Source organism: Chionomys nivalis, chromosome 14 (assembly GCF_950005125.1).
Source record: "Chionomys nivalis chromosome 14, mChiNiv1.1, whole genome shotgun sequence".
Classification (NCBI taxonomy): domain Eukaryota; kingdom Metazoa; phylum Chordata; class Mammalia; order Rodentia; family Cricetidae; genus Chionomys; species Chionomys nivalis.
Window position 1 is genome coordinate 48,942,453 of NC_080099.1, and position 26,629 is coordinate 48,969,081.

General features: G+C 40.9%; 1 protein-coding gene across 1 annotated transcript in view; it reads right to left on the minus strand.

Moving 5' to 3' along the window:
• The window catches only part of Camk4 (calcium/calmodulin dependent protein kinase IV), a 219,253-nt gene that overhangs the window by 32,623 nt on the left and 160,001 nt on the right, over positions 1-26,629 (minus strand). The window contains exon 5 of the mRNA XM_057788646.1: positions 25,935-26,007. Within this exon, the coding sequence (XP_057644629.1) occupies positions 25,935-26,007 (73 nt within the window). The remainder of the gene's footprint in view (positions 1-25,934; positions 26,008-26,629) is intronic.

Genomic DNA, 26,629 nt, shown 5'->3' on the forward strand with positions numbered 1-26,629 from the left:
GCTGCAGTTTTCCTACTGGGGATGAAAATCAAACTGCATAGAGCTGTTCTTTTCTGTTCTTCAGAAAACTAAGAATTAGTATACCTAATTTAAGTAAGGACATCAGAGCGAGTACCCCATTTCTGTGTCATCTCTGCTTTGAACACCTGTCGCTTACACTGTCTTGATCTTGACCTCTATACATGACTTCGAAACTATCTGCAGAGGAAGGCATCTCCCATGACCAAACCAGCAGATCTTGTGGTAACACCTGACTGGGCCTATGTTACTGTATGCCTTGGTCCCTCACGCATACCAAGTCAGAGATTGCTGACATGTTGCCTATTTCAGAGTCATCCTTGGTGCTCCGGTTTCCCTTCCTAGCCTTTGGCAATTTGACCCACAAATATTAATTTCACTCATTTGTTATTTTCGTTTACATTGTCATTGCTCTACTTCATGTTCTCTACTGGCACTGCTGCATTGTCATTTAGCCTCCCTAATAAATCCGTATATCTGTATTTCTAGATCACAGAATAACTCAAATCAAGGTCTGAGCTGAAAACAAAAAACAAATGTCAAGCTGAAATCTCATGCCAACAAACTGAAGTCTAATTTCTCCACAATAAAAAATGTTCTTTCATGTAAACCCCCAATTTGTGTCTGCATCTTTTTTCTGAGACAATTGCTAATATGCACAAGCCACACTGTATGATTATTCCGGGGTCATGTTATACATGTTCCTAGGTCATTCCCAGAAAATGGAAAGGCTCTGGAAATTGGAGTGAGGGGGTTATGTGGGCAAAGTCTGTGCTGTACAAGCATGGGGACCTTCATGTGTGTCCTCGGAAGCCACATCTGTCATCTCACTGATTTTTTGATAAAACAGGACATAGAGACAGATTCCCTGGAATCCTTGGGAGCCAGCAGGTCCTTCATGTGCAGGAACCACTGAGACCCTGCCTGAAACAAGGCAGGGGAGGACCCACACCTGTGGATGTTCTCTGACAGTCACGCCATACTTATACTTACACACACACATGCACAATTATACATTCATACATTGTACATGCACAAATCATATGCACAACACATATACATATACATTCGCATCATATATACATCACACACATATATACGCATACATGCATACATCATACACAAAAACATACATACACACTTGATGTGGGATTATCCTCTGTAGGCTGTGAATATGTTTTACTACCATTGGCTAGTAAAGAAGATGCTTTTGCCTATGGCAGGGCAGAATATAGCTAGGCGGAAAAACTAAACTGAATGCAGGAAGAAATAAGGTGGAGTAAGGTCAGACATCAGCCAGTCAGCTGCCAAAGAAACAAGACATGTAGAAAATGAGGTAATGCCACAGCCACCTGACAATACATAGACTAATAGAAATGGGTTAATTTAAGATGTAAGAGATAGCTAGAAATATTCATGAGCCATCGGCTAAACAGTGTTGTAATTAATATAGTTTCTGTATGATTATTTGGGTCTGGGAGACTGGGAAATGAAAGCGTGGTCTCTGCATTACACACACTTATACATGCACACATATTCACACACACACACACACACACACACACACACAGAGCTACTTATCTCACACACTCTTCCAGAATTCTTCCAGAAAGGGGTTTACTTTTTTTCCTTTAAATTTGGTAGAATTTTAAGTTGCTCAGAACTAACGGAAGGCAGAGAAAGTGTCAGTGACTTGCAAGGTTAGATCCTAAGAGTCAGTGCAGTCTCTGCCTTGCGTGGTAGCTTTTTGGGTTCCCCCATCTACAGTGTTAAAAGCTGGGTGACAATAAAAAGTCATCTAGGCTGTGTGATGGATATTCTACTCAGAGGTAGCACAGCTCAGTTAAGTTGAAGCAAACATAAGAAGTCTACTGTAACAGGCATGGTGATGGCAGACATGTAAGTAGAGCCAATTAATCTTGGTGATGGATTGATTTTTCCAGCCATCATGCTTTCTAATATGTGGACTCAGATAAGACCACAGATATTTTAGAAGAGGGATAATTACCATTCTCATTGACCTGTTTCAAGTTCTCAACCACAGACTACACATGCATAAGAAAATAATTGTTTCAAAACGAGAGTCTGAAGGCAGACAAGATAGCCCAGCATTTAAGAGCACTTGTTACTCTTGCAAAGGTCTGGAGTTGAGTTCCCAGCACGCACAGCTCATGGCCACTTTAACTCCAGCACTGTCCCTTACCTTTGCTTTCCCACTGTCCACTTATCCCCCTTTTTGTGTTTTCTTTCTTTATCTGTGGTGTTGAGAAAACAAAATATGAGGATCCCAGTGTCATTTCCCCACTGTCATTAAGAATATTTTATTGTGTTTATTTATATGGGTGGGGGCATAAACAATTTCCAGCACGCATGTGGTCATCGGACGACAATTTCTAGAAGCTGGTTCTTTCTTTCTACCGTGTGGTCTTAGAGATTAACCTTTCATGGTCAGGTGTGGCAGCAGACACCCTCACTAGCCAGTCCACACTGAAATTTGTTAAGGTCCTGGAACTTGGTAACTTTCATTCTTGTATGTTTCATCAAGTTCAGTGAGTTGTATATAGCATTTCTTTAAATTCTAGTTCCCATCATTCTGCATAGACTTGAATTCATATCTGAGATTGTTCCATAGCCTTTGTTCAAATATCAACACAAAGTTCAGTTTTACCTTCCTCTGTCTTACCTGGAATAGTATTTTTAGCTATTTTTTATTTTGAGATCACAATATTGTTTCATTATTTCCTCCTTCCTGTTCCTCCCTACAAACCATCCCATATACCCTTCCTTGCTCTCATTAATTGTCATTTTATGCATATATGGTATATATATATATATACACACACATATACACTCCTAAATATAACCTGCTCAGTCTGTATAATGTTACGTGTAAGTATGTTTTTAAGCCTGACCATTTGGTATTGAATAACTAATTGGTGTGCTCCCCCCTAGGGAAGACTAATTCTCCTGCTCCGAGCAGTCCTCAATATCCTGAGCTCTTTGTGGAGGGTTGAGGCCCTGTGGTCTTTCCCCTGTCCACATACGCATGTTTGTTCAGCTCATTTTTAAGCAGTTGAGTTGATGAGACTTATTGGGCACAGCTTCTGACATCACTAGGAGACACAGCCTCACAACCAACTCCCTGATGCTCTGTCTGGCTCTTATGCTCTTCCCACCCCTTCTTGTGAAAGGCGCAGGAGTTGTATTGTTATGTATTCAACTGGACTGGACTCCACAGCTCTGCACTTTGATTAACTGTGGTTTTCTGTAATAGACTCCATCTATTGCAAAGAGAAGTTTCTTTGATGAGGAATGGGATTACACTTACCTGTGGGTATGAGGACAAATATTTAGAATATACTTATGGATTATGCTGGCTTAGTAAAGCGGTGGCTGGAATAGTTTTTAATGTTATATCTACAAATGTACTACATTTTTGTTTGTTGTTTGTGACACATCCAACCTCTTGATAATTCTGTCAAGCATATTTTTCCATCTTGGATTTAAGAATTATATTAAATCTTTTGTCTTCAGATGTTTTATTTCAGAATTCTTAGTATGTGTTCTACAAAACTATTAAACACCCTCAGCATTTCTTCTACTTTCTCAATTATGTAGAATATAGTTGTGATAACTGTTTTAATGTCCCTATCTACTGTTTCTGCACCCGTGTCATGAGTCTCTTGATTGGTTTGACTTCCTGCTTCTGCATATGCCCTGGAAATTTTGATAAATGGTAGATGTGGGAGGCAGTCATGATAAGCTAAGTATGGGCAGGTCACCCAAAGGAAGTTCTTTACTTCCAACCATTATTACCTACCAGAGTAGGACTCAGTCATCAATAAATTTAACAAGAGGCCCGGGTCTCAGTAGTTTACCCTGAAGCATTGCCTGGTTGCAGAAAGAACCACAAGCTGAGATTACCTGAGCACCACCCCAAAACAGACCATCCAAAGGAAATGCCTAACGTTCCAACCGCTGTAGGTAGGACCACTCACCAGGACACCCCTAGACAAATGTCAGTCAATCAGTGGTCCTGGACCTCAGAAAACCCTCACCCCCACCTTTACTACTATAAAATTAACTGAGCTCGGGGCTCTCCATTTATTCCAATACGTTGGACATGTGGAGAGATCGAGTTTGCAAACTTCTTTAAAATAAAGGGTCATTGCTTTTACATATGGGACTCGATCTCCTTGTTGGCTTTTACGGGGACTTTGCGGAATATGGTCATAAAAGTAGGTATTGTGAAGTTTATCTGATTGGGAACAAGCACAGATTAAATATTTTTGATAAATGGTAGATATTGTAAAGTTTTTCTGATTGGGAACAAGCATGGATGTAAACGTTTGTGATATTTTAAAATTCCGTTTTGGATACAGTTTGGACCTTCGGAAATCTGAAGTCTGTTTTGAAGCTTTGCTATATCTGCGCCTTGGGAACACACTCTTTCATTCCCAGTATAAGCCATAAGCTACGTGCATGCTTCCCCTATGTGGTCACCCCGCCTCCTGGCCTTGGACAATGTCCTTGTGGTTGTGGGCAGACCAGTACTTAACCGAAAGACTGGGAGTGGGAAAGAGCCTGGAGCTTTACAGAGACCTGGCTTCTCTGTGCCATGTGGGCACCTGGACATCCATCTCCATCTCCTCATCACAGGAGGGATGCCGGCTCCTCCTGGCTTCTCTGTGCCATGTGGGCACCTGGACATCCATCTCCTCATCACAGGAAGGCTGCCGGCTCCTCCTGGCTATTCCTCTGTGCCCTGTTACCGCCAGTCTCTGTGGGCACCTGGACATCCGTCTCCATCTCCTCATCACAGGAGGGCTGCCGGCTCCTCCTGGCTTCTCTGTGCCATGTTCCTGCCAGTCTCTGTGGGCACCTGGACATCTGTCTCCATCTCCCCATCACAGGAAGGCTGCCGGCTCCTCCTGGCTTCTCTACTGATGCAATCTTGAACTATTTCAGTCAGCTGCAGCCCTGATGCATGTTCTCCCTACACAGGAGTTGCTGTCTTGGTCTGACTGGTGTCTAATATCCAAGAACCATATTTCACGTCTAAATTTTGTTTTTTGTTCCACAGAAAAGGATAAATTCCCCTTTACTTCAGCGTTCTCCGATGCTAAATCATATTTAGCATAAATCATATTTCTCTACAACTGGAATTATCTTACATATTTGAGATATGTTTAAACCTTATTACAGATACACCCATAAATGCAGTTGATTCTATTTAAAAATGACAAAGGAATAGTCCCAAGTTTAATTCAATATTAATTAACCCAGCACTTCATTTAATACTGATGAAAATTCTACCAAATTCACTCACAAATTTCTAAGGTTTTTAACAGCAAAATAAAAAGCCATTTCAACTTGATCTTTAGCCAGAAAAATTCCTTCCATTTGTGGAACCCTGGCAGTGTTTGAGAACAGAGTGAACCCAAAGTTGTCGTGATGTGGAAGGAGAAATTCTGAAGGATGTCGATGAACTTGGCTTTGAGGATATCTCCTTGATCAATCTTAAATGTATTAAACAGCAGGATCAGTGTTTTAAAAGGGACTCTACGCTGGATTTCATTCCAGGCAGAAAACATTTACCCACTTTTATGTCCTACCACTTATATAATGACATTAATTATAGATTGAAACAAAATAAACACTTCAAAGCACTCCAAGCAGATTAAATATGCAATAATTACATAAACATATCACTAAGAAAAGCTTTTTAAAGGACCAGTGCGAGGAACTAAGAGTGAAGGTTCCTAATGTCTGTACACTAGTAGCAATCAATAGTTTACACAGTAATGAAAAGGAGATTTAGCCATAAATAAATGCTAGAGGAAATAAATATCCTACCTGATTTACACATCATATTGTGTGCATATATCAAATCCGTACCTGGTATACTATTAATATGAATAATTTACCTGTTTTATGTATCAATTGAAAAATAAATTGCTTCAGTGTGATGCTTCCAAGGTTTACAAAATAAACGTTGTAACTTATGGATGTTCAGCAATGGTTCATATTCTGTGATGATGTCTTTCACCTCATGCATCTCCCTCCCATTCATTTCCCCATCCCTCTGCCCTTTCAACCTCCCCCAAAATAAAATACAATAAAATTTAAGAGAAAAAAATAAAAGAGAAGGAAAACCAATCTCATCATGGAAGTCATAGTGTGACACAGTGAGTCACACAGTAAACCCTTTTCATCCACGTATCTTTACTTGCAAGTGTTCATTGCAAAGAGTCCCTATTCTGGTGTGAGGCCTCTGGTTTCTGCTACAGTATCAATGCTGGGTTCTCACTGCAACTCCTCTTAGTTACCCTGCTGTTGCTCTGTGTCGTGGAGGTCCTGCAGCTTTGGGTCTGCAGGACGGGTCTTTTCACATGCTCCAGCAGATCAGATGGGATGGATGCTGGGGTGGACCAACCCATAACCCTGGTTGGTTGGGCAACCCATCAGCTCAGCTGTCCCTTGTCCTCACCACCAGGGTGAGCTCTCTTGCATTGCTGTGGTGAGTTTACCCCTTGCAAAGATGAGCAAGGGATGAACCCAGTTTCCTTGCGTTCACACCCACAGGGTTGGGATCTCCCACACCTAAGCAATCAGGGCCAGCTCTATGCGTTGCCCAGGCAAAGCCTAGGGGCTGCTCTCCTGAGTCTGCAGCTAATAAGGGTAAGGGGCAGGGCCAGCACTCTGGCTCTTAAGGCCTCAGTCAGGGCCTGCCCTCCCACTTGCCCCAGGCATGGATGGGTGGGGGGTGGGGCATATCTCCCCCACCCATGCTGCCACATAACAGCTGAGTAATAGGAACAGATCTCCTATGCTCAGGACTTTGGGGCTGGCTCACCCATACCTCCATCAATGGGATTGGCTCTGTTGTGCTGCCCATGGGAGGTGCAGGGCTTACTCACCTGCTGGTGGCAAGCAGGGGCATCTCTCCCTCCCGTATGACCTTAGGACCAGCTCTCCCACCTGCCTCAGGCATTGATGGGTTGGGGTGGGGAGCTCTTGTTTCCGGCAGAAAATTACATCCAAAGATCTGTTGGGTTCTGTGGCCTTACATTTAAAGGATATAAGGCAATTTTGTCAAAACTCGGAAGGCTTCAACACAATGAATTTGAGTTCCTTGCTATGTGTGTAATTTAAAAACAGTAGCTGTCTCCATTAACCAGGGCATTAATTCCCATTAAATAAAGATTCAGCTGACAGGAAAATCAGATAATCAAAGTGCCTTAAGGCTGGAACTTTTCAAACCTTCTTTGAAGGATTATTCTAAGAATTATAGAGTCAGTTTAGATAGTGAGAGATTATTTGGAGATGAAGTCTCAACCCACTTGCTTCCGAAACAGGTTACCTTGAATAAAGTGGGGGAAGCGCATGATGAAATGGTTTTAATAACCTCAATCTTCAGATCTATGTGAGCAGCACGTTCTAGGAGACGTACCAAGCATATCAATCCTAATAAATTTATTTCTTCTATTTTGTGCATAAAAAAATATCAACATGTTTTATTACACATCCTCGTAGTGCTGGCATCTGGGGATCTAACTGGTCCTGGAGTCCCTGGTCTTAATCAGTGAACTGTGATGGCGAAAGTTGCACTTAAGTTTAAACGACTGTGTTTAAGAGATCTATAAAACAAAAATGCCTCTGACCTGGAAGCCACACCTGCCCAAGGACAGACAACTTCCTGGGATACTGGGGCTGTTGTAAGATCACAAACCACATTCTCTAAACTTCACCGCTAAAAACAAGTTTGGATGCCTCAGCTGCACAGGATGTGTGTGATCACTTGTAGGCGGAAGGTGTGCAGGCAGGAAGTGCATGCTTGCCCCTGATTGGATGAAGGTGGGAAGAACTGGAGCTTGTGGAGTTGGCCTTTCTAAGCTCCTGACTAATGTAATTCACCATCATATTCCGGGAATCCAGGGTACGGACATGGCCAGTGTCCATCGTCCCGGCCAGCATTCTAAAAAGCTTACTTCAAACTTGGCTCATTTATGGTAGTGGTCTTACTCTTGCCTGGTGGGATTAACAGAACCAAGAAAGGAGAAGGGCGGAGAAGGCTGTGTTGATGGAGAGAGGGGTGATACCTTACTCCGACGCTTTTCACAGGACTACTAATACTGCTTCTTTCAATTGCTTTCAAAGGTTTGATACTAAGAATGAAAGGAAATTCTTCAATAGGAATCAGATACTTTTGGATGGAACTGCAGAGTACCTGACTACTTCATATGGGAGGGAAGCAAGTACTGGAGAAGACTCCTCTGAGAAAGGAAATAGGGTGTAAGATAATGCATCTCGGGAAGAATCTGGAAGTTACCCATTAATCCTGCCTCTTCCCTAGTAAGGGAGTGCAGAGCTGCTGTCCCTTTGCTCTCTCCTCTGCAAAGGGACAGTTCCCTCGCCTCCCTACCCTGAGGAAGGGATAGTTTCCTTGTCCTTATTTTGTTTGCAGGCTGCATTAGCTTTTTCTTTCCTAGCACTGTGATCTATCTGGTATCCCTACAGCTCCCCTCTGTTGCTCTCTGTGTAGTAGACACCCTATTTATGAGAAGTATGTCTACAACATGACATTTGGTAATCATCAGTAAATGGTCTCTTTCCCTCCTGTTAATCAGACACAAAATTCAGTATCTGCACAGTGTGCACTGCCTGGCTGATGGCCAGACCTTGTTCAAGAGCAGAAAGAATTAGGATTATAACCCTAAATTACAAATGTAAGTCAAATTAAATAGCATTAGGATTTCTTCTTCACTGCATCCTTTGTGGCATATGATCCTCATAAAATACTAGACTATTAACATTACATTGTAGCCATTAACTAAAGAACCCTGTGTCTTTGGAACCAGAGAATATGAATCTTGGAACTGGAATTCTCTAAATGGACATTTGGATTAAATCTGTCATATGCATCAGGAGCTGAAAAAAGACAAATCTTGTATTCTTTATGAGGCGAAGTAATTTAAATTATTTCACAGTAAAATTGTTAGAAAATTCACTTGTAAAGGGTATCTACATTGTTATTATCTATTCTTAACATATTTTCCTTCAACTTTCAGAAAATAAAAATTACTTTTACCTCGGCTCTTCTCATGAATATTTATATCATATAATTTTAATTTTCTTATAGGCACACACATGTTGAGTATTTCTTAATAGCATTGCTTAGGTGAAATCACAAAATCAGTCCAATAAAACCTGTTGCGATGAATAACATAAAAGCAAAGGCTGACTAGATCTATTAAAAGAAAAAGTAGAGTATCATTCAGAAAATCATGTTACAGAGGATCATATATTTTATGCATGAATGTAAAATATCTGAGTAATTTCAGAGACTAAAAGATAACCCCACAAATGTAGTCCTTTAGAACTTAATGAAGATGTTACAGTAAATTTTTCTAAAAAGATAATAGAGTATAAATGTATCTCAAAACATTGCTCATCATATGAAATGTCTATGGGAATTAAGATTTTATCATACACAGAGTGACTGGGTTATTTTATGTATTCTTCAATACCAAATGATTACATGTCTACTGTATTGGCTGCATCTACCATAAAGAACCCATGTTAGTATCTGGTAGCCTGTTTTCTCATTGTTTTTTGGTATGTAAGAGAAGTTGAATAAGAGAAGGAAGAAGCTCCTGGACTCTGACAAACACTGTGCAGTTCTAAGAAGACAAGAAAAATCTACAGACGGTTGGAGAAAGGGGAGCTGGTACACACTGGCATTTTGGAAACCCAGGAAATTGTTGAGTGGGGGTCAAGCGCTCATCCTCCAACTCTGAAGCTACCTGTGCAAGTAGCGGCAGCCTGCGGACCCACCTAACATAAGTTGCATTCAATTTTATGGCCCTGCAGAACTGGAAAAAAATAAAAGCGAGCAACATTTTTCTGCTGGAAAACAGTAGGAGATTCTGACTACAATTTCGTGAGTATATCCTCCAACCATTCCCACTCAATTTATTAAGGATGCATGTCCCAGATGTTTGGACTTGAAGAGTTACACCTGCCTGCTCCTCCCCTAATACCTAGGATCAGGAACTGAATCTGGCAGAGGTCCAAAAATCAGGAACAGCTCAACTGAGCATTTAAATGGGGAATTGCCTTCATTCATTCACACTGACTTGATTTTTCTGTGGGGGCATTTTCCTGATTGCTCATTTATGTACTAGGGCTCAGCCTACTGTGGGTGGTACCATCCATAGGCATGTGGGCCTGGGCTGTATAAAAAACATCTAAATGTGATTGAGTGAGCAAACAGTGGTGTTCTATCTTCTCTGCTTAAATTCTTACATTCAGGTTCCTGCCCTGACTTTCCCTGATGATAGATTATAACCTATAAGCAGAAATAAACATCCCCTCTGGTTCTTACACTCTCTCCACCTCCCCTTCTGCAGGGTTCCCTGAGTTCCGAGGGGAGGGATTTGATAGAGAGAACCCATTTAGGACCTTGTATTATAAGGTCTCTCAGTCTGCATAATGTCTGGCTATGGATCTCTGTATTAGAACACGTACATCTGCTGCAGAGGAAGCTTTTCTACTGATGGCTGAACAAGGCACTGATCTGAGTATAGCAGAATATCATGAAGAGTCATTTGATCACTACTTTAAAAAAAAATATTTAGCTTTACGCTAGGTCCATGGGCTGCCTCGTCTCCTGTTCTTGGTCACCCTATCGGTGTCAGATATGAGTTCCATCTCGTAGGGTGGACCTAAGTCAGATCAGCTATTAGTTCCCACAAGTTTGTGCTACCGTTGTCCCAGCGTATCTCGCAGGCAGGACGCCATTGTAGGTCAAAGGGTTCGTGAGTGCTTAGTGTTTATGTGTCTCTTTTGTTGGCCTGCAGAGTGCCTCCCTGGACCAGAGATGCTGGTTAGGGCTGAAGGCTCCAGGTAGGTACCAGCTCAACGTCTCCATGTTCCATGTTGTCTTCAGTAGCAGGGCCTTGCTCTCGGTTTGTGGAGAACAACAGACTGGGTTGTTTGGGGGTCTCATGGGACCCCTTTGGCCAACAGATAAATTAAATGCAACACAATCCTAATCCTGGAAGCTTCGTTTAGTGACAAGAGATGGCAAATTGGGAATCTGTCTCCCCCATTATTTGGTGATTTTATTTATATCACCTCCATATATGTATATAATTTAGGAAGCCGCTACTATATTAGGTTTCTATTCTACCCCTCAAATGGCCCTTAATTTTAGCTGTCTCTATCCATATTCATTCCCTTCTTCCTGCCCCTACCCACTTGTTCCTCCCATTCCAGCCCCCTTGTCCATCCATAACTATCCATTCTATTTCCCTTTCCTAATGAAATCTGTCTGCACCCCCTAGTCCCTTGCTCTACCTCTACTCTGTGTGGTTCCATGGATTGAAGCTTAGTTGATACTGACTTGACAGCTAATACCCACACATTTGTCTTTCTGAGTCTGAGATTCCTCACTCAGCATGGGTTTTTCATTTATCCACATAACTAGATTTCATGACTTTTTTTTTCTTAACTCCATTGTATTGCAATGTACTACATTTTCTTTATTCTTTCTTCTCTTGAGTGGCATCTAGGTTGCTTCCAATTTCTGCCTATTATGAACAGATCAGAAGTGACCATGGTTGAGAAAGTGTCTTTGTGGCAAAAGAAGCTTCCTTTGGGTACATGCCCAAAAGTGATATAATTAGATCTTGAGTTCGATCAGTTTTCATCTTCTCGAGGAAAGACCACACTGATTTCCATAGTGGCTGTGCAAGTTTGTATTCACACCAGTGACGGAGTGGTCCCCTTACTCTACATCCTCCCCAGTGTCAGCTGTCACTTGCTTCAGTGATCAGAGCCATGCTGACGGCTGGAAGATAAAATCTCAAAGTAGCTTTGACTTGCATTTCCCTGGCATCCAGGGATGGTGAAGATTTCTTTGAGTGTTTCTTAGCCGCTTGAGTTTCCTCTATGGAGGATGTGTAGAGGGTAAAAGTCTTTCCCCATTCTGCAGGCTGCCACTCTGCTGAATGACGGTCCCTCTGCTGTGCAGAAGTTTCTCAGTTTCACGAGTCCCCATTTATTAGTTATTCATCTTAGGGCCTGTCTCATAGGAGTATTTATTTATGAGTCTTCAACTTGATTCCATTGACCCATGTGTTTGATTTTATGGCAGTACCATGCTGTTTTTATCCCTATAGTTTTGAAGTACAGCTTGAATCTGGAGTGATGATGCCTCCAGCAGTACTTTTATTATTCAGGATTGCTTTTGCTCTCAGGTATTTTGTATTTCCATATGAAGCTGAAAAATTTCCTTTCAAGATATGTGAAGAATTGAGTTGGAATTTTGGTGGAGACTGCATCAAATCTATAGATTCATTTTGGTAGAATGGCCATTTTTACCACGTTAATCCTACTGATCCATGAACATGGGAGATCTTTCCATCTTGATATATTCTTCAGTTTCTTTCTTCAATGACTTGAAGTTTTTATCATACAAGTATTTCACTTGCTTGCTTAGAGTTACCTTAAGATATTTTATATAATTTGAGGCTGTTGCGAAAGGTATTGCTTCCCTGATTTCTTTCTCGGTTGATCTGTCATTCATAATTAGAAGGCCTACTAATTTCTGTGAGTTAATTTTGTATCTAGCTACTTTGCTAAAGGTGTTTATCAGCCGTACAAGTTTCTTGATGGAATTTTTAGGGTAACATACATGATCATAGCATCTGCAAATAAAGATACTTTAACTTCTTCCTTTCCAATTTATATCCCCTTACTATCTTTCAGTTGTCTTATTGCTCTAGCTAAGACTTCAAGACTGTATTGAATAAGTTTGTAGAGAGTGGACAAACTTGTTCCTGATTTGAGTAGAATTGCTTTGCATTTCTTTTCATTTAATTTGATGTTGGCTACGGGCTTGCTGGAAATGTAAACTGCTTCTCTTATGCTGAAGTATGCCCTTTGTATCCCTCATCTTTCCAGGACTTTTATCATGATGGGCATTGGATTTTGTCAAAGGCCTTTTCTGTATCTGATGAAATAATCACGATTTTTGTTTTGTTTTGTTTTGCTGGTTTGTTTGGCTTCTTGTTATTGTTGACCGGATTTTTTTTTATTTATTTTTTATTTATTTTTTATTTATTTATTTATTTATTTATTTATTTATTTATTTATTTATTTTGCCTTTGAGCTTGTTTATATGGTGGATTGCATTTGTCTAGTTACATATGTTGAACCACCCCTGCATCTCTGTCTGGGATGAAGCCTATTTGATCATTGTGGATGATCTTTTTGATATATTCTTGGATTCAGTTTGCAAGTATTTTACTAAGGATTTTTACATCTATGCTCATAAGGAAAATTGGTCTGTAATTCTCTTTTTTTTTGGTCGGGTCTTTATGTGACTTGGGTGTCAGAATAATGTGGCTTTCTAAAATGAATTTTGCAAAGTTCCTTCTGTTTCTATTTTGTAGAATAATTTGAATAGTATTAACTCTTCATTGAAAGTCTGGTAGATTTCTGTGCTAAAACCATCTGGTCCTGGGCTTTCTTGAAGGGGTGGGGGAAAGACTTTAATGCTTTTAATGACTACTTTTATTTCACGAGTGATTATGTGTCTGTTTAAATTGCTTATCTAATCTTGATTTAACTTTGGTAATTGGTAGCCTTGGCACCCTCTGGATCATAGCTTTTGTGTGCTGAAAAACTTCCCAGAAGATTTTCTTTCAATAATGTTAATCTCTTATTAATCACAGCTTTTTATTTCAGCTTTGGCTAGCTGATATCCATTGTTCCAGGAAAGTAAAGATTTCCCTTTCATGGATTTTTTTGGTAAAAAAAAATATTGTATTGTTCTTTAAGAGGGTTTGAGGTTTGGTTTTATCAGGCTGCATCTCTTTCAGAAGTCTTATATCTCTCTTGCCTGGTCAAACTGTCTTCACGTCATAATAGTTCATTAAATCCAAAAGAAAAATACTTTTAGTGTTTATTAAAATTTCCAGTTCTAAAAATAATTAACATTGGTCTTATTTAACACAAAATGAGGATTGTTTTACATTGCTTTATGCATTCTTCTTCTCAGGAAGAGCCAGAAATGTAATCCTCTTAACTCAGCCAGGTATTGATACTGATGGATACCTCATGCACATACCTTCACGTGGGAGCGCTGTGCTCATGTACAAACAACACTTAAAGTGTAGAGCATGTCGAATGGAAAAGGCCTTGTTGGTATTGATCTAAACACTTAGTATTAATGATCAGTCTAAACTTAGAGAGTAAGATATTTTAAACTTGAGTCTATGTTAAAGCAATCTACAGAGAGGTTCTGAAATAAGAGAGTTTTGGATAGTTGCTTTTTACTTTAAAATTCTAGGAGCAGTGGTAAAGAGACATTGCTTCTTACTTTCTGGGATGAAGAAGAAGATCTGTATTTAGTCAAAAATCAGAACAAATCTAACAACAGCACACGGGCAGCTTACATAGCTGGCCAACACCTGAGTTACCACCAGCGTGCATAAAGTCCCGATCCATTTCCACAGGCATAGCTGATACTAACAAAATGCAATGTAAGTTCCAGTGAAGCAAGATGACTCTAGACCAGGAGTCAGGACCTTGGCAGCCAGGCACTGTTGAGTATGCAGCATTCAGGTGACGAGAGCACCGGAATCTCTTCCCTTGCTAAGGCATTGAAGCCTGAGCATAACTGCTGTCCACAAACAAAAGGGAAAGAAGACTTTTCTAGATCAGCACTTTGAGTTCAACAGCGACTCTGGCAATAATCCTACATAGCATCATGAGCACTGCAGTCCCCTTTGCTATTCACTGGGTCCCTCTTCTACTCTGTGACAGTGGACTGTGGACTGTGGACACACACTCACTAGCATTGCTGGTTCTGACACTGATTTTTTTTTTCTTTTATCATTTTAAATCTCAAAGAATCTAGTAGAAGCAAGGTGCTTAGTAGTTACACATCCGAACATACAGAAAGCAATTCAGAAAAGAACCGCCACAGGCATTCAAGACCAAAATACTGAGGACTAGCTATTGTTCTTTTTCTTAGTTCTAAAAATTCCAATCACAAGTAAGTCGTAAAATTTTAAGACATCAAATTTCTATAACATCTTTAGACAGAAAATGGAGAGTCACACAATTCTAGTTTGTAGGAAGCTGATTCTCTGCCTGGAAACAATTTCCATGGTTCCTAGAGTCAGAAAAGTTTCTGGGATAGCTGCTTGGTTTCATTGTTGGGAAAGAGAAGTCTACTCTCAGCTAAGTTACCCAAGGAGACAGACACCACTTTAAGATGTCATTTACTCACTGTTTTTTTAAACTTTTGGTTCCTGGCTTCTTTGTTTAATGTCCTAATATTAGATCAGGGATCAAATATTGAAAAGAAACTAACATGAACACCCATCATCAAAAAAGACTAAAAAAACATTTGGATTATATAATATATGTGTCGCTATTTTTTCTTATTCTCTTTTTTCTTTTCTCTTCTTTTCTTTCCTTCCTCCCATCCTTTGTTTCTTTTATTTCTGTGTTTTTGTTTTTTCCAAAAGTGTCCAGGTAGGCTTAAAGTCGCCAGATACATGCATATCTACAATAACAAGGGCTTCTTTCTATTACACCTATAGTGTGTAATGGGAGGGAAAAGGGGGCCAGCAGAAGAAGAGATGGTAAAATCCACTTTCCCCAAGTCCTGTCACAATGAGGTCTATGAGTTAATCATAATGGAAGTGTGCGTTCCCATGAACAATGGCTCCACTCGAGTTAACAGTCTTCCAATTTTCTTTAGGGATTAGTTTAGGAGATTGTGAACCTTTCAGTTCCAAACAGCTGCTTTATTTGGAGAAAAAAATCTTAGCAACCTCAGATGCTATTACATATTTCACAAAAAAAAAAAACAAGACCCTCTAAATTGACACAGACAAATTTATATAAACCCACAGAGACTGAGGAGCATGCACAGGGCCTGCACAGGTCTGCACCAGGTCCTCTGCAGATATATTATGACTTCCAGTTTAGTGTTTTTATAACATTCTGGCGTGTGCGAATGAGTGGGTCTTGGATTCTTGTGCCTTGCTGTGGGTTCGTTCCCTTCTTTTGGTCTGTCTTATTCAATTTTGATGTGACAGCTTTTGTTTTATCTTATTATATTCTATTTTGCTATATTGCATTATTACCTCTTAGAAGCCTGTTCTTTTCTAATGAGAGGTAATGAGAGGTAGCATAAATTTGAGTCTGGGAACGAGCCAGTAAGCAGTGTTCCTCCACAAAATACGCATCAGTTCCTGTCTAGAGATCCTGCCCTGGCTTTCCTCAACGGCGGACTGTCACCGGTGAGCTGAAACAAGCCCTTTCCTCCTCAAGCTGGCTTTAGTCGGAATGTTTTTACAGCAGTAAGAAACAAACCAGGCCCACAACCCCCAAACAACAGAACATATGTAGAATGTAATCATCAATGTAATAATTTATGTACATTATTTGGAAAATTACTAATAATATGTTCCAAAATATAACTTGATTCCCCTGGGATTCCAAGAAGAGAACCCTGGAGGCAGAATCTGACAAGCTTTTGATGTCATTTTTATCACTGCTGACAATGAAGTGTGCAGATGTTCAGGGGAGGACGTCCCCTACACGAGGCATCGCTTTAGATCCCAGAGCTCCGATACTAAGGTTCAAAAGGATAGAGATTATCTCCCTGCCTCCAAATCTGTTTCTGATAAATAATCTAGCCTCTGGCTGAGCCACTGACGTATTCTATTATATATTTATAAACCAAGATAATAGAATATTAACAGAAATGTTTATTTCTTTTCTGATAGTTGTGACTTCTCAATTCTTATTCATTCTTATTTATGGGTAGATTATGACTACAGTATTTTAATATTGTATACCTTGCATTAATCAAAAAATCCACCATCAAAACTGAGCAAAAACAAAAAAAATAAAGAGGAAATTATCGCCCACAGGAATAGACTATTTATGTAAAACAAGAACGACATCCCGCATCACTGTTCTATATTCATGCTGCTCAACTAACCTCTCAGGATTGTTCTGAAGGCACAGAAGGCTTGATATTCACAGAAACAAAGGGCAAGCATCAGAAGCAGGCTGATTTTTAATAGTCTTCAAGTTCATTACTCCTCCAAGCTGCATTTCACCCTGATTTAGCAGTGTGTGGGTGTCCATTTGATATTCAGTGAAACTCAATTTTTGGAAATTTGTGGAACCAGAATCTTTATACCTGGAGCATGCCCTTTGTGCTATAACTGATGGATGAAAAATTGTATCATACAATCATTATGAAGATACACTCAAGTTTATTCAAGGAGTTCAGTGTGTTCAAGTAATAAGACATACAAATCAAAGTAGTGCTGTCCTCTGTGAGCTACCAAGAGGAAGAAAAATTCTACCATTTTTTTTTGTTTTTTTTTTCCTAGCCTTCGATACACATTATATTTTCATTTATAATCACAAAGACAGCGGACTCAGTTTCCAGCATCATCTATAGACTCAACTAAGGCAGTGAAAAAGACAAACAGCTTCTTGTCATTTGGGCCTCCTTGTGTGAATGGAAACATTCCAAAAACTTAAAAAGCAGGCTTCCCCTGACAATCCACTGGGTTTATCATGTGATCAGGTCATATGACCTTGCTCATATAAAAGGGAAGTTGGGGAAAGATGTTCTGGTAAGTTCCATCTTCTAAAAGTACTCTCCCAACAACCACTAAGACATCAGGATGAAAGATGGTATCTATGTGCCAAACACTGCAGACACGAATTATGTAAGCCTTATGAAATGTATAAATGTGATTCATCATGGGACTTAGAACTGAATGCAGGTAGTAAACTGCTTTAGTGTTGATTCTTTTTTTTTTATTTCATTAACTTCCAGAATCTTTCCTTGTACTTTGAAGACTAAGAACATTAGGAAAACTCTATGAATCACAGCATGAATTTTGAAAAATTTTTAACAGTTTCCCATGTAATTAATCAAGTTATGATCTCTCAACTTTAAACTCGCCTTTCTATAGTCCACTTCATGATACTGGAATCTGAATTGTAAGCCACTGGTTTCCACCTTCTACTGGTCCCTTGGCTTTGCCGTGAGTGGACGTGAGGCTGGGAGCTGGAGAAGGATGGAGGACGAGGGACTGAAGGATGAGGGACTTGCCCCTGGTTTGCTTTCTAAACCACTTTTCCTAAATCCTATTCCTAACCATACGACTCTACAAACAAGCTCTTGCACTCGGCCACGGTAGGTCACTCTGGTGACCCTCACTGATTTCCCGTGCAGTTTCCCCAGTCCTCTGAGGACATCACAGTTGCAGCAGCACTTGCTGGCTGGTGTGCCATTTTCAGAGGCCATGAGCAACTTCTCTGGGCACCAGACAACATCGAGTCCTCACCTTAGGTTCATCAGTGCCTCCATCACCTCAGTTTCAACCATTGCCATTGTCTCTCTGTTGCTACTTCCTGATATTGCTGTCCCCACAACACCTTCTTCCAGAGACCCAGTTTGCCTTTTGTTTTTCAGGATCTAATCATCTGTTCTTTATCAATTTATTCTCTAATAAGCTAAATCTGCTCTTTTTTAGAAAGGGAAGGCAGAGGCAACCCCCCAAGGAACTTTTATTTAATATTTATCATGTTTATCGGGGGGAGGGGGACTGGTGTATGCACGTGTTTGAACATGCATGTATTCAGGCACACCTATGCATGGGCACACGGAAGCCAGATCAGGTGTCTTCCTCTATTGTTCTCCACATTAATTTTAGAAGCAGGGTGACCAAGAGCAAGTAGGGGAGGAAAGGGTTTATTTCATCCTACACTTCCAGGCAACAGTGCGTCACAGGAGGGAAGGCGGGACAGGAACCCGGAGCAGGGATTGAGGCAGAGAGCACCAAGGACTGCTGCTTGTTGGTTTGCTTTCTCTGGCTTGCTCGGTTACATTTCTAATACAGTGTGGGTAGTACCCACACTGGGCCCGCCTACACCAATTAGTAATTAAGAAAATGCCTCCCGGACGTGGCTGCAGGCCTCTCCAAAGGAGACAGTTCCTCAAATGAGGTTCCCTCTTCCTCACTGTGCCACGGTGACAATGGACCATGACTGATATAGAATCTCCCACAGAAACTTCTGTTCCCTAACTGACCAGAAAGATCCTGGGCTCGGCCTGTCTCCCTGCCCCAGCTTTTTCCCAGATGCCTAGGATCCCAACTCAGGTCCTCACGCGAATGCAAGAAGCACTTTACCCACCCAGCCTTCTTCCTGCCTCAACTACCCATTACTTTTCACCATCTTGAAGGCTTTAATGCTTTTGTTTGCAATTCTTGGTCACCACCATCACGCAATTCTAAGCAAAAAGCTCTGTGATGATATATATAACAAATCCTCAACCATTGTCCTGAAGTTTAAAACCTTTTTAGTTCTCTACTCCACAAGTACAAGTGTCTCGAGGCTCTGGAGTCATGCCTTGAAAATTGGGATGTACTGCAGAGAACTGTGGCTAGCAAACAAGAAGGAAGGTTCCACCGGGGAGGGAATTGGGGCACAGTGATATTCTAGAAACAGGCTCAGCAGGCGAGAGGTGGCTACAAGAAAGGACTGGCAATAGTGACAGCCATGAGAGGTGTGGGGCAGAGAGAACACTTTCTTGTTGTCCTTGTTGCTTAAAGATGGCATTGTGCTGGACAAGGCAACTCTTCCAGAACATCCAGAGCACTCTAGACCATTTAACCAGTAACTACAGTAATTTATCCCAGGAGAAGCAATACTCAGGAAGACTAGAAGACCTGCCTCAAAAGGCTGACTGAGTTCACTGAAAGCCAAAGGGAAGAACATCATCTAAATTTACTTTTAAAACTCTGATCATTAGCCGGGCGGTGGTGGCGCACGCCTTTAATCCCAGCACTCGGGAGGCAGAGGCAGGTGGATCTCTGTGAGTTCGAGACCAGCCTGGTCTACAGAGCTAGTTCCAGGATAGGCTCCAAAGCCACAGAGAAACCCTGTCTCGAAAAACCAAAAAAAAAACCAAAAAAAAAAAACTCTGATCATTGCTTTTAAAGGGGGCAGGGGAGTGAAAGTAGCAAAGTTACAGAAGGAAAAACACAGAAATACACAGAGAAAGACGGAGGACCGGGAGATGTATTACGTAAAAGATATACTTATACCTGCAGCATATTTCCCACAAACTTTGCAATCTGTTTTCCGCTTCTGTGCTTGAGGCAGTCAGCCTGGATACAGTCTCTTCACAGTGTGGTCTGGAGGAATGTGCATGCTGGGGAGTGTTCTATCTGCGCCGCACTTCTTACCGCCACCACCACTGCCAGTTCCCTTCCTGAAGTCACCACTCGCCTGCTGAGCCTGTTTCCAAACGTCACCACGTCCTGCTTCCTATGCAAGTGGAGCATCCCCTCTGTCTCTCTGTGGTACGTCTCAATTTTTGAGGCATGACTTCAGATGCCTCTGAGTTCCCACACATCCCATTTTTCCTAGTTATCTATAGTTTTGTAGTTGACAATAAGTTATTTCAAAAATGTCAATAATGTCACAAGTGTAAACTTGCTTTGATTTCGACCTGTGAAGCATTTAGAAAAAGGGTTTTCATTTTTGTTTTCCTTTAGGTTAACCCTTAGTTTCAAAGATCTTTTGATGGATTGTTTCAAGGATGTTTGGTTTGAATGTGGTAGTCTGGAATCTAAACCAGAATTCTGTGAGTGGGTAAAATGATAATTTAAAAACATAAGATTAACAACAATCACCTTAACTTTTCAGGCCTAGAATACAGGCCTTGGGCCTTTGTCCCACTCTTTTAAGTAAGGCACCCTATCTGGAACATCCCTGACTAGACACATTGTTTCCTTAATTGATGTATTTCCAGCCCGTGGGAAATTCTAATGCTGAGAACATGTTTCTCATCTCTGTGAGCCACCTATGTCGTTAGTAAGTGGAAGCACAGTTTCTGTGATGAACCAAAGAGCACCAGCCACGTGAAGGGTGGAAGCAACTAGGAAGAGCAAGCAGAAAACAAATGACAACAAGGGAGCAGCTTCTCTTCACGGAGAGAAGTGGGTATCATTTTGTTTCCTATCAGAGGAGCAGATCAGGTACGTCATTACATAATAAAAAGGGAACAGCGGCAACCAAGCTCCCACTTTTGTGAAATTAGGGGGTATGTATTCAGCACAGATGAAGTCATGTAGTTTTATAAAGACAGTAACAATGATATTGAACCGAGGGTGCCTTGGAGAAGATACGAAAGGCACAGGCTTAGCATAGTTGACTGACCCCCACACACACACACTACAGGTGAGGAGAGTAGATGTTGGGTAATGAAACTGTGCTTCCCAGTTAGAAGGTTCAGCGATAGTATGAGAGGCAGATGGTGACTGGAACCGGGGATTGGTCATGATAAAAACAAATGGTCAAATCCATGTTGTTGCCTGCAATTAGACGTGCAAACTTCGGTGGATGACAAATCAAGGACAGACGTTAGGATTTTAGGATGCAGTGGTTGAGTGGCAGTGTCACCGAGACGTTAAAGGACCCATGAGCACTGCACAGTCCTAGGTTAAGATTAGAGATGAAGACACTTCTGCACATGCCTACTCCAGACAGCCTGCACACAAACGGGAAGAGGTGTGTGACCGTGGAAAACAGCTGCAGCTGGTCATAGGCAGTTCATTCTTGCAAGACACACAAGGAGGACTCGTTCAAAGTAAGATCACACTTAAAGTGAAACCATTCTTATTTTTTTAAAAAACAGGGATGTTGGCATACATTTGCACACATTTATTTTAAAGGATTTATTTATTTTTATGCATATGAGTGTTTTGTCTCCACACAGCCAAGTGCACCATGTGCTTGCAGTGTCCACAGAGGTCAGAAGAGGGCATCTGACCCCTTAGAACTGGAGTTCCTGACAGTTGTAAACTACCCTGCGGACGCTGTGAACTGAACCCAGGTTCCCTGAGACAGCAGGAGGTGCTCATCCACAGAGCCATCGCTCCAGTCCTGAAATCACCATCTTACAAAAGCATACAAGAGACCAGCGTGCATCTAGAACATGCCACTCCATGGGGAACAGAGACGAGTATTAAGAACTAGCTGTGAGGAAAAGCCGAACGGAAAGTAATAGTGTCAGTTTCCCTCACAGAAACAACTGCCCCACTTCTCAGAACATTCCACCACTCCCAACACATGCCACACTCCCAGGAACACATTCTCCACCTGTGGCCCACAGTACACTACACAATCTCACCCCGCCCAGAGCGGACTGGACTAGGAAGCATCATCTGATTCAAGCAGAGCCGAGGGTAGCTTCTGCCTTATAGTTTGGGATGGAGATCAAGTGGTATTTCCATCTACTTTGAGGAAGACTCAAAAGTCTGTTTGACAACATGTTACTACAGGACAAGATGCTGCCCCTGCGCCACCCTCAGAGCCCGAGAAATGGGAAAAGCAGGAAAAGAGAAAATGCTGAGAGAGAAATTCAGTGCTGGGCTGAGTTTCTTCACAGACCTCTGTAAATGTCGAGGAAACCCAGGCCCCTGCCCTGTGTTTTCTGTTACGTCCACTAAAATGAAGAGTAAGATTATGTAGAACAATTCCTTTGAAGATTATTCCATTTTGGAAAAGGAAAAAGTATCAGTCAGTAGAAGACATGGGAAAAGGACTACGTCAGGAGACACAAGTGTCTCTCCTGTCACATCTCTACCCTGGCCCATGTCACACAGAACATATGTCATTGCACCAGGAAGAAAAGCCCCTGAGTGGTGCCAACACCAGACGACAGAGCTGGGAACACAAAAGAATCCAAAGCGGGTTGGCAAACTGCAATTACCTCCCGTGCGAGGCTGACCAAGACTGACAGTGACAGCAGGGCACGCCCCAAACCACCCAGAGCTTAAACTTTTAGTTGGTAGTTGGTGTAATATATAAAGCATATAAAATGTATTGAATTTTCATAAGCTGCACATAGCTGTTCGATCGTTTTATTTGTCCATATTTACATCATCCAATGAAGAGTCAGCTGAATGGGTCTGCAGCTGCCCTGCTTTTTTGCGGCCCTGATTTGCATGTTTTCTCAGCCTCTCCCACAGTCATGTTAGGTGGGATGTTTTACTGTCTTAGTAGAGGAAACAAAGACTAGAGGGACACAGGGATATGTCCAAACTCACGCACAGAGAAACCAAACTCAGCTCTGACTCCTGCAGTGCTCCTGTTGCCAGCCTTATTTGGATATGTGTGTGTCAATAAAAGATTCAAAGATTAAAGTAAGTCTTTAATATACACATGATATTGCCATTATTGAACTTAAACCTTACAAAACAAAACCAGTAATTACAAGAGACACTCTAAGCATAAACTTAAGAACAGAACTTGGAGGTGAATAAAAGCACATTTTAGAAACATTAGCCAGGAAACCAGTTTCACTGCAATGGGTGGGACTGGGTTCACGGACAATGGAAGGGAGATCCAACTGCAGTTGAAAAGGTAGATGTGAGGGGAGAATGAAGCAATGAAAACCATTCCTGAGTTTGTAAGCCTAAGAAACGAGGCGGAGAAAATGATCTAGAATATGGCTGTTGTTTTATAGAGTGAGAATATGAATTTGATATTCAATATTCATGTAACCAGGACTGATGTATGTTGTGAAATATTATTTTAAGGTGTGTTCATTTGATTATGTGGAACATTTTTGTTTAATGATGCAAAAGTGTGTTGCATTCTTTTATGTTGCATTTGTTTAACTCTGTTAAGCTGTGCTATTTTGCCTGTGTAAAACACCTGATTGGTCTAATAAAAAGCTGAATGAATGGCCAATAGCAAGGCAGGAGAAAGGATAGGCAGGGCAGGCAAACAGAGAGAATAAATAGGAGAAAAAGAAAGAAGAAAGAGCTAGGAGCAAGAGAAGGACATTAGGGTCCAGCCACCCAGCTACACAACAAGCCACAGAGTAAGAAGCAAGGAAAGGTATACAGACATAGGGAAAGATAAAGCCCAGAGGCAAAAGGTAGATGGGATAACTTAAGAAAAGCTAGCTAAAAACAAGCCAAGCTAAGGCCAGGCATTCATAAGAAGGAATAAGGCTCCATGTGGATTTATTTGGGGGCTGAGTGGTGGATCCCCAAAGAGTAGTTAAAAACAAAAAACAAAAATAAACTACAGACGTACATGTAGAGTACAATTTTATAGGACCCTTCTCTCTCTCTCTCTCTCTCTCTCTCTCTCTCTCTCTCTCTCTCTCTCTCTCTCTCCCTTTCTCTCTCTCTCTCTCTCCCTTTCTCTCTCTCTCTCTTCCTCTCTCTCTGGTAAGTATATTGATGTATGTGTGAGGATATGCTCATATGAGCATATGTGGGGAGATGGGGAATGTTCAATATCTTCTATTGTTCAACTCCTTTATTTTTAAAAATCATAGTTATTTGTTTAGAGAGAGAGAGAGAGAGAGAGAGAGAGAGAGAGAGAGAGAGAGAGAGAGAGAGAACCCATGTGCCAAGATGTACGTGTGGAGAATAGAGAAAAAATTTCAGTTCTTTCTTTCTATCATACATATCCTGGAGTCAACTCAAGTCCCGGGACTTAGCAACAAACGCCCTTAACCACGGAGCCATATTGCCATCTTTGATCTTATTTTTTGAGACAGGGTCTCTCAGTGAAACTGAAAGTCAGTGTTTCTGCTCAGGGGGCTGGCCAGTAGAAATCCACTTGTTCCTACCCCAGTGTTAGAACTAGAAGAAATGCCTCGGTTTTGACATATGTACTAAGTATTTGAAGTCTGTTCTTGTTTGCATAGCAAACACTCTTTCCCACTGAGTCATTCCCCAATCTACACTTGTTTTCCCTGTAGGTGAAATTAGTGGGACATGTGTTTGTGTTTGTTCCTTTGGGTGCTTTGTTATGATAGCTAACTGAATAATACTATAATTAATTATGGGAAGACTGTATGAATTTTTTTTAAAAAAATAATTTCAGTAAGCATCCTCCCTTGGGACCTGTTCTGTATGCTCAGAGAATAATTTGTTTTGGCTTTATACTCAGCAATGAATCACTGAAGTGTCCCAGCTAGTCTCCAGAGCTGGAGAGATGATCCAGCAATGAGGAGGGCTTATTGCTCTGCCAGAGGACCTGACGCCACCCACCCCCCCGTGCCCAGGTAGGACACTTCACAACTGCCTATAACCCCAGTTACAGGGATCCTGACACCCTTTTCTGACCTCATGACATACACAAGCACACGTACATATAAATATATAAAAGTAAAAATTGGGGGAAAAAGAAACCAGTGACTATACTGGAAGATTTTAGCCAGCATGGTCAGACAGACATTTGTTTCATCTCAACAACTGCCTGAAGTCCAAGACGAATTCTGAAATTTACATATTTGCAAATGTGTATTTACATCCACGATTAAGTTATAAGGTTTTACTCTAACCTTATAAGTTCTTTTCTTTTATAAAATTTTATCTTATGTTTTTCCTCAGAAACAGGATGGGCAGATTCATTTTCCGTCAAGTCCACTAATTTTTTATTTTAAAGAAAGGCCATGATCTCTATACTTCAGGTCTACAATTACCTTATTCAACTGTCTTCCATCCCAAACAAACTGAAGAGAACAACGAAACCAACAGAGAAGTAAACGGAAAGAATGCGGAGGGAAATGTTAGGGAACAAGCAGAACTCTAGAGCCCAGTATGAACTCAAGATAGAACATGAGTAGCTTGAAAAACCTATAGGGGTGGCGTGTCCTTCGGATTTGAGAAACCAGCTTGTTATGAGCATTAATTAAGTATGGTTTTTTGCACTATCCCATCCCTTTTGCTTATATGGTAGAGCTCACCCCACACCCGTACTTCTCCATGCCTTTTTAGGAGGTGAGGACCGGTAGGTAAACACACATCACTGCTATTCTTACTTACAGCCACGGCCTCCAGGATTTGCTTCACGGCGTCCGCAGCGTCACGCTCGCTGTAATATCCCTTTTCCACAATCCTAAAAAACAAATACAGAACGCTTCTCAGACACATACATTTCGTTGAGTGGACATTAACGGAACTTAATTAAATCAACGTCAGAGAAGATACATCCGAACAATTGCAACAGCCCTTTCCAGCACGGGGGAAGGATTCCACAAACTGCCATTCTAAAACCTTGGCTTTGCTAAGAAAATGAAAAACATTCATTTTCTCTCAGCATAAGTTATCCAATCTCCTGGAGGAGAGGCAACTTTTTATTTTAACTTTAAATTGTAAATTATTCTAAACATACGCCAAGTAGATGCTATACTACATATACCTCAATAACTAATTTACAGTCAATCTTTATCTTTGTCTATTTATTTTCTTTCCTATTGTATTATTTTAAATCAAATAGCAGTTACCCAAACAATAGTACATCTTTTAAACCCATCACTATAGCCACAACATCACACCTGTAAAATACAATAAATCCTTAATATCATCACACTTGCTGTGCTGCAATTTCCTAGGTTTCTGAACATGTTCAATTTTTGTTCACTAGAATTAGTTTTTAAATAAAATTCATAAAACTTGGGTGGTCATTTCTCAAAAAATAACTTAATTTTTGGTTTTGTGTCTTTTATTTATTTAATTTT